The 16160-nt window shown below is 30.7% G+C and overlaps 1 protein-coding gene across 1 annotated transcript; it reads left to right on the top strand.

Moving 5' to 3' along the window:
• Positions 1 to 322: 322 nt before the first annotated feature.
• On the top strand, positions 323 to 14020 carry LOC107450175 (kelch repeat and BTB domain-containing protein 12). The gene is made up of 5 exons (XM_016065919.4): positions 323 to 529; positions 6431 to 6705; positions 8284 to 8652; positions 10367 to 10713; positions 12065 to 14020. The coding sequence occupies exons 1-5, from the start codon at positions 524 to 526 to the stop codon at positions 12433 to 12435; spliced, it is 1368 nt and encodes a 455-aa protein (XP_015921405.3). The 5' UTR covers positions 323 to 523; the 3' UTR covers positions 12436 to 14020.
• Positions 14021 to 16160: the final 2140 nt, after the last annotated feature.

A 16160-nucleotide genomic window follows, 5' to 3' on the forward strand; every position in this document is an offset into this window, starting at 1 on the left:
AAAATGCATTAAAATGCAAAATACGCCCAAAAATTTAAAGAAAAATGCCCTATAAATCTAAAAAAAATGCTCTAAGAGACAAAAAATGTCCAAAAATGCAAAAAATGCAAATGTCATCAAAATCCGGGCCTTACTAATAAGCCTTTGTCAAATTGAAAAGTAAATAGCAGAAATAAGGTAGAGAAAAAACCGAGGTAGTGGGTTCGTATCCCACCAAGGTTACGATGGAACTTGAAGTCTCTGCCTCTTCACTACAGAGCTTTTGGCACAGCGGCGAAACTGCTCGGCCAGGGTGGCACCGGGAAAGTAATCAACCAACCTAAGTCAAGTCAAACTTTTCAATAACGAGTGGCTTAAGAACAGATCTTTGAATTAAGCTCCTGAGTCTGGAGTTTTATGAATTAAATATGTTATGTACTTTTAACCGCTTTTGTTTCTAAGTACCGTAATAACTTCAGCTTGTATAACCATATTTTTCTAGCATGAGATACTTTTTCAACTGTTGCACCAATATTTTTTTCTGATGGCCGTGAGTTTTGTGATTTAAGTTTTTCTTATTTTCATATTATTTAATAGCTTCTTCAAAGAGTCAATTAACTAAAACTAATTACGTAAGAGAATAAAACAATAATAATCCAAAATGCTTTTCTATGCGAGTTAGCTGCTATGAGACTGTTAAAAATGTGTTGACAGTTCATTAAATATAATGGGAGTGGTTATAAGTTTTTTGCAATTAAAAGGAAACAATCAAAAAACCTATTATTTGCATTTTTGTTTATGTGAAATTCAAATTATATAATATACAGTCATGTCATATGTAATATTCTAATTTTGTTCTCTTGTTCAATACTTGTATATATTTATGTATTTTCAATTATTCTTAAACAGCGTTTAGTTTTAAATTAGGTTTAATGCCCAGAACAAGATCAACATTAAGTGTAAATGTTTGAAATCATACTATCGTGTAAGCATTTTCAGCAGAATAAAGAATTCATTATCCAGTAGAATAGGAGAGTCTGGTAATTTTGTCAGCCAAACGTTTTTAATTTTGGAATTTAGTTTGGTATAAACTCGATCTTTGTATTTTCACAAGATAAAATTTATTTATTGTTGGTTTCTTACTCTCGAGAGTTAAATACGCATAATATTAACTAGTCAATTCAAAAGTTATAACGAGCAGTTTACTGATTTTACTTTAAATTTTAATTCTTAAACAAGTATAAAAATGAATCAATATATTGATCACTAGTTCTAAAAAATGCTTTGAGTTTTAACTTTATATCCATAAGAAATGTAGCAGTTATAATTATTAGTCATAATCTTATTTCGAAAAAAATCAAATATGCAAGTATTAATATTTTTACAAATTTGAGCTTTATCCATAAGGTTGTTAGCGTGGAAGAAAAAAGCAAATATTGTAACAGAATATAAAAATACATTTTATTACTCATTAAATGTAAATATACTAAAAATAACCTGCTATTGTTCATGTAAGTTCTTAAATAAAAAAAAATAATTTAAATTTAAGTAAAAATATCTATCAGAACTACGAGAAAATAAATTAGACAAAATCATGTTTTCAATAAAGGCAATTAAAATGAATCACTGAATTAAAAATAGACTTTGCACTGAATTACATAAAACAGAAACTGGCGTAAAATTTACTAATGTTGAGCAGTAAACCCAAAAGAGAAAAAAGCACCTTTAGAAAATTTTGTTCCATTGATTAAAATTTTGCGTTCTTAACATGCACATTTTAATGGAAACATACTTGAGGTCAAATTTTTGAACTTTAATGATTGGTTTATAGCAGGGTTTCTTAACCTGTGGTTCATGAACCCCTAAGGGGTCCATGAGTCCATGAGTTATATTTTGGGGGTCCGCTGACTACTCCTAATTTTTAAAACGTTTGGAAGCCTACCCATTGCTTGTAAAACGAGCTATGGCAGTTATAATTCCGTTTGCAACAGTGTATCTTTGCAAAGAGAGATTTTCCACACTTATGACAATAAAAACATAACATCCAAATCGATTGAATGTTGAACATGATATGTACGTTGCTTTGTCGAAAACCAGCCCCCAATTCAATTTATTAATTAAGGAAAAGCAGCAGCAACCTTCACATTAAAAATTTTAATTTTAAAAATTTTCTATACTATTAAAATAATAAAATTAAATGTTTTCTAATAATTGATGTTTTTTACAATTATTTATTTCATAGGGGGGTGGTCCGTGACTTCTTAAAAATTCTTAAAAGGGGTCCATTATATCTAAAAGGTTAAGAAACACTGGTTTATATCATGTAAAAATCTAAAGTTATCCTCAATATCTTTTTTTTAAGTTTGCTGTACTAGTATTATGGGTAACCGTTAATAAGTATTTCAATCATTTATTCATTTTTGATTTAACTTAATACTGATACTTGCTCTAAGCACTGAGACAGCAGTGTGACTATTTTTATTTGCGCTTAAAACTGCTTTCTGAAGTCCCAAACTTCCCAAACAAAGTTCTTGTTTCCCAAACAAAATTTAAAAGCCTCAATTTAAAACTTCTTCTCTCTTTGTTTTAAAGAAATTATCTGAGAAATGGCCAAAGAATGTCACTTGTACAATCTCTTGTATGTCAGTTGTTTAAAAAATGTCACTTTAACGTCGCACGAGAATGATGAAAATGGAGGTTTGATCAAATTCTTAAGTTATATTATCAATTCTTGAAAGATGTTGAAATAACTCTGCAGGGGGATTTTTCCAAAGAAAATTATTTGATCTCTTCTCTTAATTTTGTTAGTAAAAAATGAAGTGAATAAGTCGAAGGAAAATAAAGATTAAATAAATATACGAGTTTTCACTTATGATTCAATTTAAATCAATAACTTTAAAAGTTTATTTTTCTATTTTATTTAATGAGTGATGGTTTGTTTATTATAATTCATAATTTTCATTTGATTTTTTTAATATTGCAAATCTATTAACGAATGAAAATCTTTAAAATGTAGAGTTTGCATACTTATCGTTACAAAAAAGTGATGAAAATATTAATGTTTGCAATGTGGCTAGTGATAATATCCCTTGTTTGTTATTTTTAATAATCAGAATAATGAAGGGAAGTGTGAGTGTTATTGATCTGTTAAATATACACTGCTGTTTTTTAAAGTTAAGTGTCGTTGCCCGCTAAACCCAAGATCACTTGACAAAATGCTTAAACATTGCAAACGTAAAAGGTAAAATAAAAATAAACCTCTGGTACAAAGTATTCGCACGACAAATAGCACATTCAAAATGCAGGAAACCTGCATTGAAAGTAAACTAATATTGTTTAGATGTTATGGTGGGAAATTACCATTGCGCATGCGCATTGGAAATCTCTCTCAAAATGAGTTAAAAATTACTACATAGATCCAACTTCATTGGTAATTATTCGTAATAACAAGCCGTCCTTGTTCAGGGGATAAAGCGTCAGCCTCCTAATGAGGTGCCACAGGTTCAAATCCCAGCGATAGCTGGTCGATACGAATTCTGCCCCTGGCTCGCACTGACCATAGTGCAGAAGTTAAATATCTTCAGAGACAGACGCATCACTGGTTATAGTCCCCTTGCCGTCAGGCTAATCATGGGAGGTTTTCGTGGTTTTCCTCTCCATGTTGCGCAAATCCAGATTATTATCAAAAAATCCTCCGTGAAGGAAACTTTCTGTCAATGCTTGGACTAGGAGTTTACTTGTCTTCTGAATAGAGTGCAAAATTTCAAGGCTATGAAGTTGAACATCAATAGTCGTTAATACAGAAACTGAGTCATCTGTTCAAAGACAGTTATAAAAAATGGAATATTAGTAATAATAGATAGAATTATTCACTTAAACAAATTTACTTAGATTTACTAATAATATAATTAATATTTCCTAATAAATTACATTGATCATAACATCTTAACACCATTTCATCGTTTCACTAAAACAGTTAAGGGATTTCCATCATGAACTGATCAGCTTACCTTGTGATTTGATCAAATCTTTGTCATCTCCCTGTGACACACAAAATTTGATATAGTATGCCAAAATATCATGGAACCAAATACACATAAAATATGAAAGCGAATCCACTGGCAAAGAAGAGTGAGTCGTGGAATTCAACATATCGTAGGACAAAATTTTGCTCGTAGATATTCTATTATGAATCAAATAGTATTAAAGTATTTTATAAAAATAACTTTAGAATTTAGTATGTGCAAGATTTTAATATAAGACCAGAAAATGAATAATTTATACAAGGATAATCTGTTATTCATTGCATGTTCACATATTAATTGTAACAATATATATAATTATGATATAGATTCTCTATCAGTATTTAAACACGGAAACTTACTTCACCCTGACTTGCATTTTTTCAACTTTTTTTGTAAATTTAAAGCTGGTTATAGCCAACCCTTTACAATGATGTAACCCGCTGGCTTTAATTTCTTTTTTAAAAAAATATTTTACGTCATTCAAGTAATTTCTGATTAAATTAATTTGTCTATAAATAATCAATCTTTGCTTCCAGGTAATTTAAGAACAAAATTTATTTATTACCATTTTAATGACATATTGAAACACATTTTGTTCTGAATCTTAATTCTATTTTTAATGCATAAAAAAATTTGTGGGATATCTAACACAAAAACTTGTACTCTTTCTCAATTTACGTTCAACGTTGTTTCTTTTTACACGTTTTTAAACTTATGTTGCTTGCGTCAAGAATCTAAATATTCTCTTTCATCTAAACTAGTCTAGATGAAAGATCACTTTAATTTAGTCAAGCATGAGTTGTTTTATAATTTATATTATTATGATTACCATTCTTTTTAATCAATTTTACTATTTTTTGTTTAATAAAAAAATAAGTCATAAAATTGCTTTCATATAAATGCATATGTCATTTTTTTCTTAGTTTGAGTTTTGAAATAATGGAAAAAATGGTTATTAGCTACGTGAAAAACAATATTCTTACGACCCACCACGTTTGACTAAGTCCTACAGTTTTCTTTCTAAGTGGTTTTAAACTGTTAAAAGCTTATTACAGGTTTACATTGCTGTGATGAATAAGAATATATAGAAATTATTGATATATCGAATGAATGTCAACCTTCTGGAACCAGGAAAATTTCGAATATGTACAAAATATATTTAAAAAAAGCACTATTTTTAAAGTGAGAAGCAAGCTAAGTAAGCTTTTAGCTAAGTAACAGTCATAATTTTTGTTATAAATTACCAATATTCTGTCCTGAAAAATCTGGAAATCTTAAGCGACTAATAAACTTTCACGTTGAACTTAGGGGATAGAGCATTTGCCTTCTCATGGGGTGACCCAGGTTCGAATCCAGATAATGGTGAATCATTTCATAGTCTGCGTCCGCCTTGCTGACTTAACCACAGAGCTGACTTAACAATTTTCCTGTTTTAGACTGAATATGAACTAAAATCCATTTTCAATCGAGCTAACCATGGAAACAGATTGGATTTATATTTTCCATTTAAAGCTAATAATGAATTAGTGTCACTCAAAAAGTGATAAGAGTTTATCTCAATGCTTGATTTAATATTTCTCATGTCTTCTGGATTTGATTTTAAGACTAAAAGGCTAAGGAGTAAAATATTGGTAGCCACAAATCTGAAGTGAACAGTGATCTGGTGCTTAAGATTGGTGATAAAAAGTAGAAGTTGGGGTGATTCTACAGTTCAGGCTAAAAGTATATTTTAACCTGCTCTATCACAATAGAGTAGAGCAAATAAAATGATGTACTTTTTAACCACATAAAGAAAAAATGATAAATTTGTTGTTCGTTTTTTTCCCATTCATTAAATACTAGTTTCAGGTACATGGAACACCTGCTTTTAAATTTCTTTAATGCCATCTAGTTTTTTTCCCCTTCCTCTTATGCATCTGACATAGGTCATAATTCAAAGTTGCTTAGCACACTATATATGAATCTGGTTTCATACCATTAAACTCAATTGTCTGAAAAAATACTTCTTTTTTCAATTTATATTTATTATTATATAACTGAAAATTAACATATATTTGTAATAAAAGAAATTCTTAGAATTCAAATGTGTAGGCCATATAAATGATCATTCAAATAAAGGGATAAAAGTCTTTTTTAGATCAGTATTAGTTTTTGGTAAATAAAATGACTGATCGACTTTAAAAAATGTCTTTCAAGTATTTTGAAACTTCACGCTGGTGTTTCCTTTAAAATTTCAAAAGTTTTTGTTCTATTATCTACACCCAAACTTTTAACAGTGAGTCTCTTCAGTTGAATGACGAACCAGACTAATTCAGAACCTTGTTTCTTCTCCAATTACTTTTTTTAATGACTTTTATTAAGTCTAGTCTATATTTTTTGGTGGTTTAGTGATAGTGCATGTTTTTATATAGTGTTTTTTATTCCAGAATAATCTATTTCAAGAATTGCAAGGAGTAAGCGGTACGAAATACGTGCTCGGTAACCCTGCTGGCTACAAATTGTTCTTCAACGAACGCGACAGTGACGTGTGCATCAAAGTAGAATATGAGGACGAAAAATGGCAATTTCCAGCTCACAAGCTCGTCCTTTGCACAATGAGTGAAGTATTCCGGACAATGATGGAGGTGGACATGTTAGAGAAGAACACGAGAACCATCATAATTAGAGACACCAGTCCCCATGCAATTAAACAGTTTATGAAGTATTGTTCCACTTTTTGCATTTCCACTTTTACATTAATGGGATATCTGTGTGTAATTTTCAGAATATTTGTGGGATCTAAATAGTACTGGCAAAGCAGTTAGCGTACAGAAACGTAGTTATAATTTTGTTTCATGACATTTACAGAATTCTTAAATCAGTATTCTAATTTTTTTAATGTACAGGAAAGCGCTGCTCACTAAACCTCGTAATTACATCTCGTTAATCATTTTTTTTGTTCAGCACAGTTTAACATAGTTATTAATTTCTTTTACCAATAATTATTTTTTAATCAATTGAATGTGGAATGCTGAAGCTGTTTATGACTAAAACTAACAAATTTCGAGCCAAACTTTGATAAACTAGCCACGCACATCTTTCTCGATGATTTAAAATTTGTTTTTGCCAAAATAACATGAATTATTTAAGAAACAGGTAGATTATTTTCTTTTTTTCTCGTTTTTCATAGAGGGATTGATAAGAAAATTATTAAATTTTTGGATGTCTAGGATTAAAAAAGTTTTGCGGCCTTTTCTCTAGGGTATAAAAAACACCAAAACTTTTGAAATAGATATTGGAGCCGTGGTGGCTCAGGGGACAGAGCGTCTGCCTTCCAACGAGGTGAGCCGAGTTCATATCCCAGAGATGGCTGGTGGATACAAATTGCCGCACCTGGCTCTCACTGATCACAGTGCTCAGGTCCTTGCCGTTAGGCTAACTGTAAGTTTTCGTGCTTTTTCTCTCCATTCAACGCAAATGCGTGTTAGTTCTATCAAAAAAGTTCTCCGCGAAGACTAGTTTGTTCCAATGCTTGATCCAGGGGTTCTCGTGTTTTTTGGGTTGTGTTCAAAATTACAAGGCTGCGGACTTCAAAATCATTGATAGTCGAAAACTCAGAGATGGACCGGCAGCCGGTTAAAATTCAATGCCGGTTATAAGACAAATTAAAGTATGGGTATTCATAAAATGTGCTGTATTTTCATGATTTACGAGTTTCAAATCAATCAAATAGACACATTTGCATATTACGTAAGAGAGAGAAAAAAGAATTTATTTTATTTATGTGAATTTTATATTTATGTGAATTTAAAAAGTCCGTAAAAAACCGGTAATTTCAGAGAGAATTTTTGTTGCAGAGTTAAAATGTAGAATGCATATTTACAATATTTGTCACTTTGTTAGTAGCTAGGAAACTGTCAGTGTGGTTTTTGAATCCCGAACTTAGCTTAAAATGCATGTGTAAGAAAATGGACATGGGTTTAGATGTGTTTTTAAGAAAAGCTATATAGCTTAAAATGCGTATTTAAGAAAAGTGACATAACTTGAACATGCGTTTACTTCAAAATAAATAACATAGCTTGAAATGCCTATTTAAAAAAAATAATAATAGGAAAGATTGCATTGAAAATTAATTTTTCAGTAAGGTACAATATTCCTGTGCTTCTCCCTCATCTTGTATTTCGGTATCACTACTTTGTCTTATAAGATAACTTTTACTTAAAGCACATAGTTTTTATGAACTATCTACATGTACAAACGAATGCAGGCAACTGAATTAGCCATTTTGTTTTATTCTTAGGTACCTCTATATGGGAGTGGTGGAATTCACAGACTGGAACGATGCAACTACTCTTTTGAAAGTTGCTCACAAGTATAGCGTACAAACCCTAATCGGCTTATGCGAGAATTACTTGACTTCTAATATCAAGTTCAGCAATGTCTGCATTCTTTACGAGCTTGCAAGAACTTATTCTCTGGATTTACTTGAAAAGGAATCTCAAGATTTCATACTGGAAGCCGGTTTTATTGTGTCCGCCACGCATGGATTCTTTGATCTGAAGCCTCAGAGTATGGAATACTTTCTGTCCAACCCTTTTTTTAACATTGAAAACGAGGGATGCCTTCTTACTAGTTTAAAAGAGTGGGCCGTCAGTGAATGCACTCGGAAGTAAGATCATTTTCTAAGCTATTAATAAAAACTCGAATTTTCTGAATCGCTCACGGTGATGGATTTATTATATATACCAAGCTATTTTAAGTAATCTGATTAAATGAGTAAATACTTCTGAAATAAACTATTTATTTTACGATAGATAAAACTTAATTTATTCTTAAAAAATGGAAAAATAAATTAGCAAAAATACTATAATTAATACTGAAGAATTTGAAACGCATTTTATAATCATACTATGCTTGAAAACTTAATAAACTGACATCGGTCGTTTTTGTATATTAGTTACTTGGAAGCATGTTTTATTTTCTACTTTACTAAAATATGTCTGCATTATTAGCTTAAAATAACTTACAACTGCTTTCACGACCATTTATGAAATGATACCACTAAATTCCCATTTTACGATTATACAATACAGATATTTTATTTAAATTAATAACTATTTGTTCAATACCATCTGCCAGTTTAAAAGAGAATGATGTGCAGGGGAATTAGGTTCGATATTTGAAGACCATGTACGAATAGTAAGTTAATTCCCTTTATTGAAAAATGTAGTTGTCCTTATGTTCATAATCAATTTTTATCTCATTTTGAAGTGATACTAGATTACTTCTGTTGCTAGATTACTTATGAAGCTAGATTACTTCTGTATTACTAATTACTTTCTAGATTACTTATGAAGCTAGATTACTTCTGTATTACTAATTACTTTCTAGATTTACTTTCTAGATTACTTACGGAGCTAGATTACTTACGGAGCTAGATTACTTACGGAGCTAGATTACTTACGGAGCTAGATTACTTACGGAGCTAGATTACTTACGGAGCTAGATTACTTACGGAGCTAGATTACTTACGGAGCTAGATTACTTACGGAGCTAGATTACTTACGGAGCTAGATTACTTACGGAGCTAGATTACTTACGGAGCTAGATTACTTACGGAGCTAGATTACTTACGGGGCTAGATTACTTACGGGGCTAGATTACTTACGGGGCTAGATTACTTACGGGGCTAGATTACTTACGGGGCTAGATTACTTACGGGGCTAGATTACTTACGGGGCTAGATTACTTACGGGGCTAGATTACTTACGGGGCTAGATTACTTACGGGGCTAGACTACTTACGGGGCTAGACTACTTACGGGGCTAGACTACTTACGGGGCTAGACTACTTACGGGGCTAGACTACTTACGGGGCTAGACTACTTACGGGGCTAGATTACTTACGGGGCTAGATTACTTACGGGGCTAGATTACTTACGGGGCTAGATTACTTACGGGGCTAGATTACTTACGGGGCTAGATTACTTACGGGGCTAGATTACTTACGGGGCTAGATTACTTACGGGGCTAGATTACTTACGGGGCTAGATTACTTACGGGGCTAGATTACTTACGGGGCTAGATTACTTACGGGACTAGATTAACACCATTATAATCGTCATAACACCATTTTAATCGTCGCCTTGAGTATGTAATGGTTGTGTTTGGTAGGTATAATTTCTTTCTTCAATTAAGCTCTACAAATGTTATTTCAGATTTATTTTAAAACCATAAAATAACGTTTGGAAATTTGTGAATTTTTTAGAACTCGTTAAATTAAAAAAAAAAGAGAATGAAGCGAGAATTTTTTGAAACATTACAAATTATATTTGTCACCATTTAGACAATTTTAATTATTAACTGTTAATTTTCTTTTTTCAGATGTATTTCTTTGACAGAGTTTAACGTTTTGTCAACCATGGAACCTTTCCTGAAACTCATACAATGGCATTTAATACCGGAATGTAATAGAACTTTTATTCCCACATCCATGGTAGAGAAAGTTAAAATGCCGTGTTCATTATATCGAAGATCATTCGGTATTCCAAAATTGCTCCAGAACCATATTAGCTACGTTAAGTGCTCCGTGGAGCTCGGCATTTTTCACCATGAAGATTATTTTGCAAAAAGATCTACGCCTTGCTTGAGATTCAGTACCGACAATCACATGTTCTTTGTGGGATTCAGAATTATTGGTCTCTTTCACAAATTCCCGGAAAGCTCAACAGGTAAATGGTATTTTATGAAGTGATGAATTCAACATTAAAAAGTCGTTTGGTCTCTGTGTCTAATGTAATTAGAGATCAATAACGAGCTGCTGTAAAATTGGGGTCCCAAAAAAAACTTAATCACTTTAAAACTTTAAAGCAGAATTTTTATTAAACACATTTTACTAATTTTTTTTATTTTTCATAAATTTAGGTCCAAGCATTTTAATAACTTATGTTCAAGAAATACCGCGTAAATGCTATCTTTTTCCATGTTAAAGGTAAAATCTTCCCAACACGGCTCATTTCCAAGTGATGGTTTTTCAAATTTGCTCTTATTTGCAGTTGTTTCAATGTATTAGAAACAGTCATTTATTATTCATGGTATTATCTTCTTTTAAACAACGGTGGCAAAAAATACAGCGTAAAACAAACAAGTTCGACAATTTAGCAGGTTTTTTTTAATAACTATTAGACTGTTTTTTATAATTAAAAATTCCAAAAATATATTTTTTGCTTATAATTAGAAAGTTAGAAAAAAATTATAAACAGCACACCGGTGTTCCTTCTGCTTCAAAGCGTTAATGACGGAAAATAGCTATTTTCGATTTTATGGAAATGTTAAAAATAACTGTTATAATTGATAATTGTAATTAATAACTGCTTAAAAACTTTTATTAATTTCATTATTCTGTAACTTGACTTACATAGTTAATTATAAATTTTATGTCAATGTTTACGTAAAGTTAAATGTATTATGTTCAACTTGTAATCAGTTTCTTGAAAAATTGAAATAACAGTTCTGACTAGAATAAAATTTATTACAAGGCTAAGTAATATTTACCTTATGCCATTATTTCTCTTTGTTCAAAATATTGTTGTACATAAAGTACTCTATGGGGGAAAAAGTTTATAATTCTTTGAAAAATATCTTTCTCACTATTAACAAAGTTAGTCGTTGCTTAAATTATTACAATCACATCCATTAGAAAAGTTATGATATATTTACTTTTTTTCCTTTTCCTTTATAACTACAATTCCTAAAATTTAAAAGAAAAAGTGAGTTCTTTTTTACTAATACTTTGACCAATAAAAGTACATTTTTTGCCTTTTGTCACCCTATCAGTAGTTCACATAACTCAAATATTCTATTCTTACCGTTGGATTAAGTTACCCTTATTACAAGGTAACGTTGATCATCATAATTTCTTTTCTTTTCTTGAACACACAAGTTTTGTACACGTAACAAAGTGCTTAGCTCTATATCTACTTTATAACAATCTCGAAAGTAAATGCTCTTATATTGGCCGATATTTTGAATTGAAAGGGGGCTTGTTAATCACGATTGACAGTATTCTACTTTTTATTCCAGCTCCAAATTATCTCATCTTAAGCAGAGATGATGGTAAAGTTTTCATTCAACTTAACCTGATGTCCCTGCCTTGGTCAAGAGGAGCATCAGTAGGATGTCAAGTTTGGAAAGAAATGACCGCTTATTTGCCATACCCCGTCAGAGTGGATCCATATAATACTTACGCATTGTCGTTAAGGTCTACCAGGCCAGTCAGAGAAGATCGTTGCGTGAAATGGCCCATTACAAGATTAGACACAGAACCTATTCAAACTAATATGGAAAGGATCAGTTTAACTTCTCATGGCTGCAGTTATGGCGTCACGCAATTATTCATTTTACCCGCCCCACCATTCAGAAATGTTTGCAATCGAGAAGTCAATGATTGGTAAACTATGGTCAGACAAGCGAGTAAAAGTTGCTACTATTTACTGGTATTTTGGTATATCATATATATGGTATCATATATACTGGTATATCATATGTATGGTATCATATATACTGGTATATCATATGTATGGCATCATATATACTGGTATCATATGTATGGTATCATATATACTGGTATACCAACAAGTATCATACTATGGCCTGAAGTTAGACATGGTATTGACAAAACTATGGTATGAACTATTGACCTAATGGTATCACATGGTTTCAACTTTCGAATTTGGAATTAAAAGACACTAATAGATTTTTTATTAGTGTCTCATTGTGTAAATATTCACAATATTAATTACAATTTTAAAGCTATTATATTATAGACAACCGAGTGAAAAATCTCTGCTAGTGATTAAAAGGCACCAACTTAAAATGCACCATGGAACAAAGCAAGCATTTTATAATTACAAGGTCTTGAAGTTGCATGTTTCAAATGCTGGTACTGATTTGGGTACCAGGCCATAATTGATATCACTAGCGTCAGCTGTCTGATCAAGATCAATACTAATCTTATTTCATGATGTTTTGTTATGAATTTAATGGCACTTAACTGAACTGATTGGAGCATTAAGCCATTATTCCCATTGCTACTTCCAGCTTGCAGAATGGCTTGAAATTACGTTAGTAATGATTACTTATCTAATTTATTCTCAATTATGAATCCAATGACAGTTAATGGTATCTATTTGGGTATCGGAATCATTACTCATATTGCCCAAACCAACTGGCAGGATTGTTTTTAATTAGTGATCATCACTGATCTTATTTCATAGTAGTGCATTGTATTCTAGTAATGTTATATTAAGGATTTAATGGTAATTAATAGCACCAATTCGGACAAAAGTCCATTATTCATATTTCCAGTATTATCTGGTGAAACTGTTTGAAATCGAGGTAGTGGCCCTGATCTTGACTTCCTTCTGCGCTTTATGTGATGTTTATTATGAAGTTAATGACAGTTGGTGCAACAAATCTAGATATAAGTTTTAGTTTAAATGCATATTTTTTTTTATGATAATGTTTACCGATTTCTCTCAGTGCATGACAATCGAGTAAAAATCTCTGCAAATTGCCATGTTTTCTCTCCTGGTGCAAAATTAACATGTGATACCAATTAGGACATTGTTTGGCCTAGTATAGACTTGATCAGCATGAAATATATTGTCTTTTTCAACGAATTTTCAAGTGGCAGAAAAACCTGTTTTTAAAGTTAGTTCATATTTGAAGAGAAAGATGTGTTTTAGTCAACATTTTGCCCCAGTATCGGAAAAAAGTTATACAACTATCAGTTTACCATGAAATTATTGCATTGTCAGCTCATTCTTATTTAATACCATTCTCATTGCTTACTTTGTTTTTAAATGTTTCGTGTTCTTTTTTATGAGCGCTAATGTTTATATTTTTACAATCGTTTATTGTTGCTATTTTAATGATAAATACTGAAATTTTGCATGGACCAATGTATGTTACTTTTAATCTGCAAGAAAATTATGCAAAATGTAACTTTTAATGAATAAATTTTATCGTTGAACCTCATTGGAGACTTATTTGCAGTAGTTTTAAATTATTTTTGATTAAACTCGAACTAATAAAAACTTTTTAACATAAAAATATTTTTTACGGAACAAAAATGTTAAGGTTTAGTTTAAAAATTAGTTCATGCATTGAGCTCAAGCACTATATACATTTGAGATTTTGTTTAAAAATACAAAATATACTCCGATCGGTGGCATGACAAATATAAATTTTAAATATTTTATAAAGTTTCTATAGCTACTGATTAACATGAGGAATAATATTACATTAAAAAAGGAACTAATATCTTGTATGAAGAGTTGTCACTGGAATCAGGGGCACATGAAGTGTTGTCACTAGAATCAGGGGCACATGAAGAGTTATCACTAGAATCAAGAAATTGTTCTAGTACTTTCTAAATAGTTTAAACTTTCTTGAGGATATCAGTAAAAAATAAGTCTCTTAAGAAACAAAATCGAACTCGCAGATTTTGTCAAGAGAGCAAAATTCTGGGAATACCAAGACTTATTTTAGTGAGGCTCCTTAAAGTTTTAATTAACAAAATTTTAGAATTCATTAGATACATTTCAAGTCAAAAAGACTTAATGTGCTTCTAAATGTTTCTTTTAAAAAATATGAGCATTAACATTTGTCGGGAACAAAGAAACATTTAGAAGCACATTAAGTCTTTTGTCTTTTCAATAATGATGAGTAGTACAGAAATTTACCATTGGCAAATTTTTTTAAAAAAAAATATATATATACAAAATGAAATAGTTTTTTTGCGAATAAGTATTAAAATGCGATGACAAAATTAAATTTTTAATGAAATTTTCATTTGCTTCGACAAAAATTTTAAGACCACTTTTGCTTACTGTTGTCTCAGTTTGAACAACAATTGGACTAATAATATTAATGAAGTAGAAAATTGAATTTTTTTTAAAATTGCTCGTCTAAATATAGCATTTTAACGGATTACAATTAAAATCATATGTATATGAAAGTCGATATATTTTAAAAGTAAATAAAAATCGCTCACGCATTAAAACATTGTTGACTGGTGACTAGTTATCACGTCATTGCATTTGCAATGTGTAGTTAACTCGTCAGCAACAAACTGCATTTGGGTATGAAATCAATTTATTAATGTTTTATTTCTCACCATATTCAATGACAAAATGATGGCATGACAAAGTTTCTGTGTCAAATTTCCTGTCAACATGCTAAGACTGTTTTTCTAAGCTCTCTCGATGTGAGAAAAATGCTAAAAAGTGTTTTAGCATTAATATGCTATTTTTAATATGCTATATTTAAGTTCATGTCAGTTTTACATAACCTGTAAGCCTTAATAACGAAGGCTGCTGCTTCGGATTATAAAAATATGCAACATTAAAAAATTTTGAATGAATTTCATCTAGAGGGAGAAATCTCGTTAAATTTGATACCTTTTTAATAGAAAAATCAATTTTTAATATTTTAAATATTTGTTCAGTTTTCCTTTTTTTTTTAACTGGTCAGTTAGTACACATATTTGGAATAAAACTTCACTTTTATGGCATTCAAACATTGGTAAATGTAGCGTTAGGAATAATATGAATAATTAATATGAAGAAATTCTTGATTTGAGAAAGGCCATAAAATATATATACAAAGAAACCTTTTTTGTTTTCATTTATCTGCATTTTTTGAAACCTTTTTGTTAATTTTCATGAAATATTTTAGCGAAGGTTTGCTTTCACTAGTTAAAAATTAAATAAAAAAATATATACATTACCATTCTTTCCGAAACTCGTTGTAATAAGATCGGCTGAATTTTATTACCAAAGCTTGTTTATTTTTTTTCATAATTTATACGTAAGTAAAAAAAAATTGAAATTAAATTGTCACGGAATTTTATGAAACTGAAAAACTGAATTTATTATAAACATCAATAGACATTCGAAAGTATAAAGCAAAAATCTTTCTGTTACAATAACTACACAAAATATAATACAATCTTATCACAAAATTATTCCATAAATGTATGATATATACAATGTTTATTTCTCGTACTAATATATAAGGTTCGAGAAACCTCGCCTCACCCTAGGGGGATACGAAGAGATTTGACTATCGTCGGGATAGGAAGAGAAGGCTCTGACACCCAGTACACGCTCCCAGT

This window comes from Parasteatoda tepidariorum, chromosome 6 (assembly GCF_982258835.1).
Source record: "Parasteatoda tepidariorum strain Cologne lab strain chromosome 6, Ptep-v5.0, whole genome shotgun sequence".
Classification (NCBI taxonomy): domain Eukaryota; kingdom Metazoa; phylum Arthropoda; class Arachnida; order Araneae; family Theridiidae; genus Parasteatoda; species Parasteatoda tepidariorum.

What these genes read in the sequence shown, in the direction of transcription:
- LOC107450175 (XM_016065919.4), top strand. An exon ending in GTCAGTGAATGCACTCGGAA is followed by an intron (nt 8,653 to 10,366) that starts GTAAGATCATTT and finishes TTCTTTTTTCAG; the next exon opens with ATGTATTTCTTTGACAGAGT. An exon ending in ATTCCCGGAAAGCTCAACAG is followed by an intron (nt 10,714 to 12,064) that starts GTAAATGGTATT and finishes TTTTTATTCCAG; the next exon opens with CTCCAAATTATCTCATCTTA.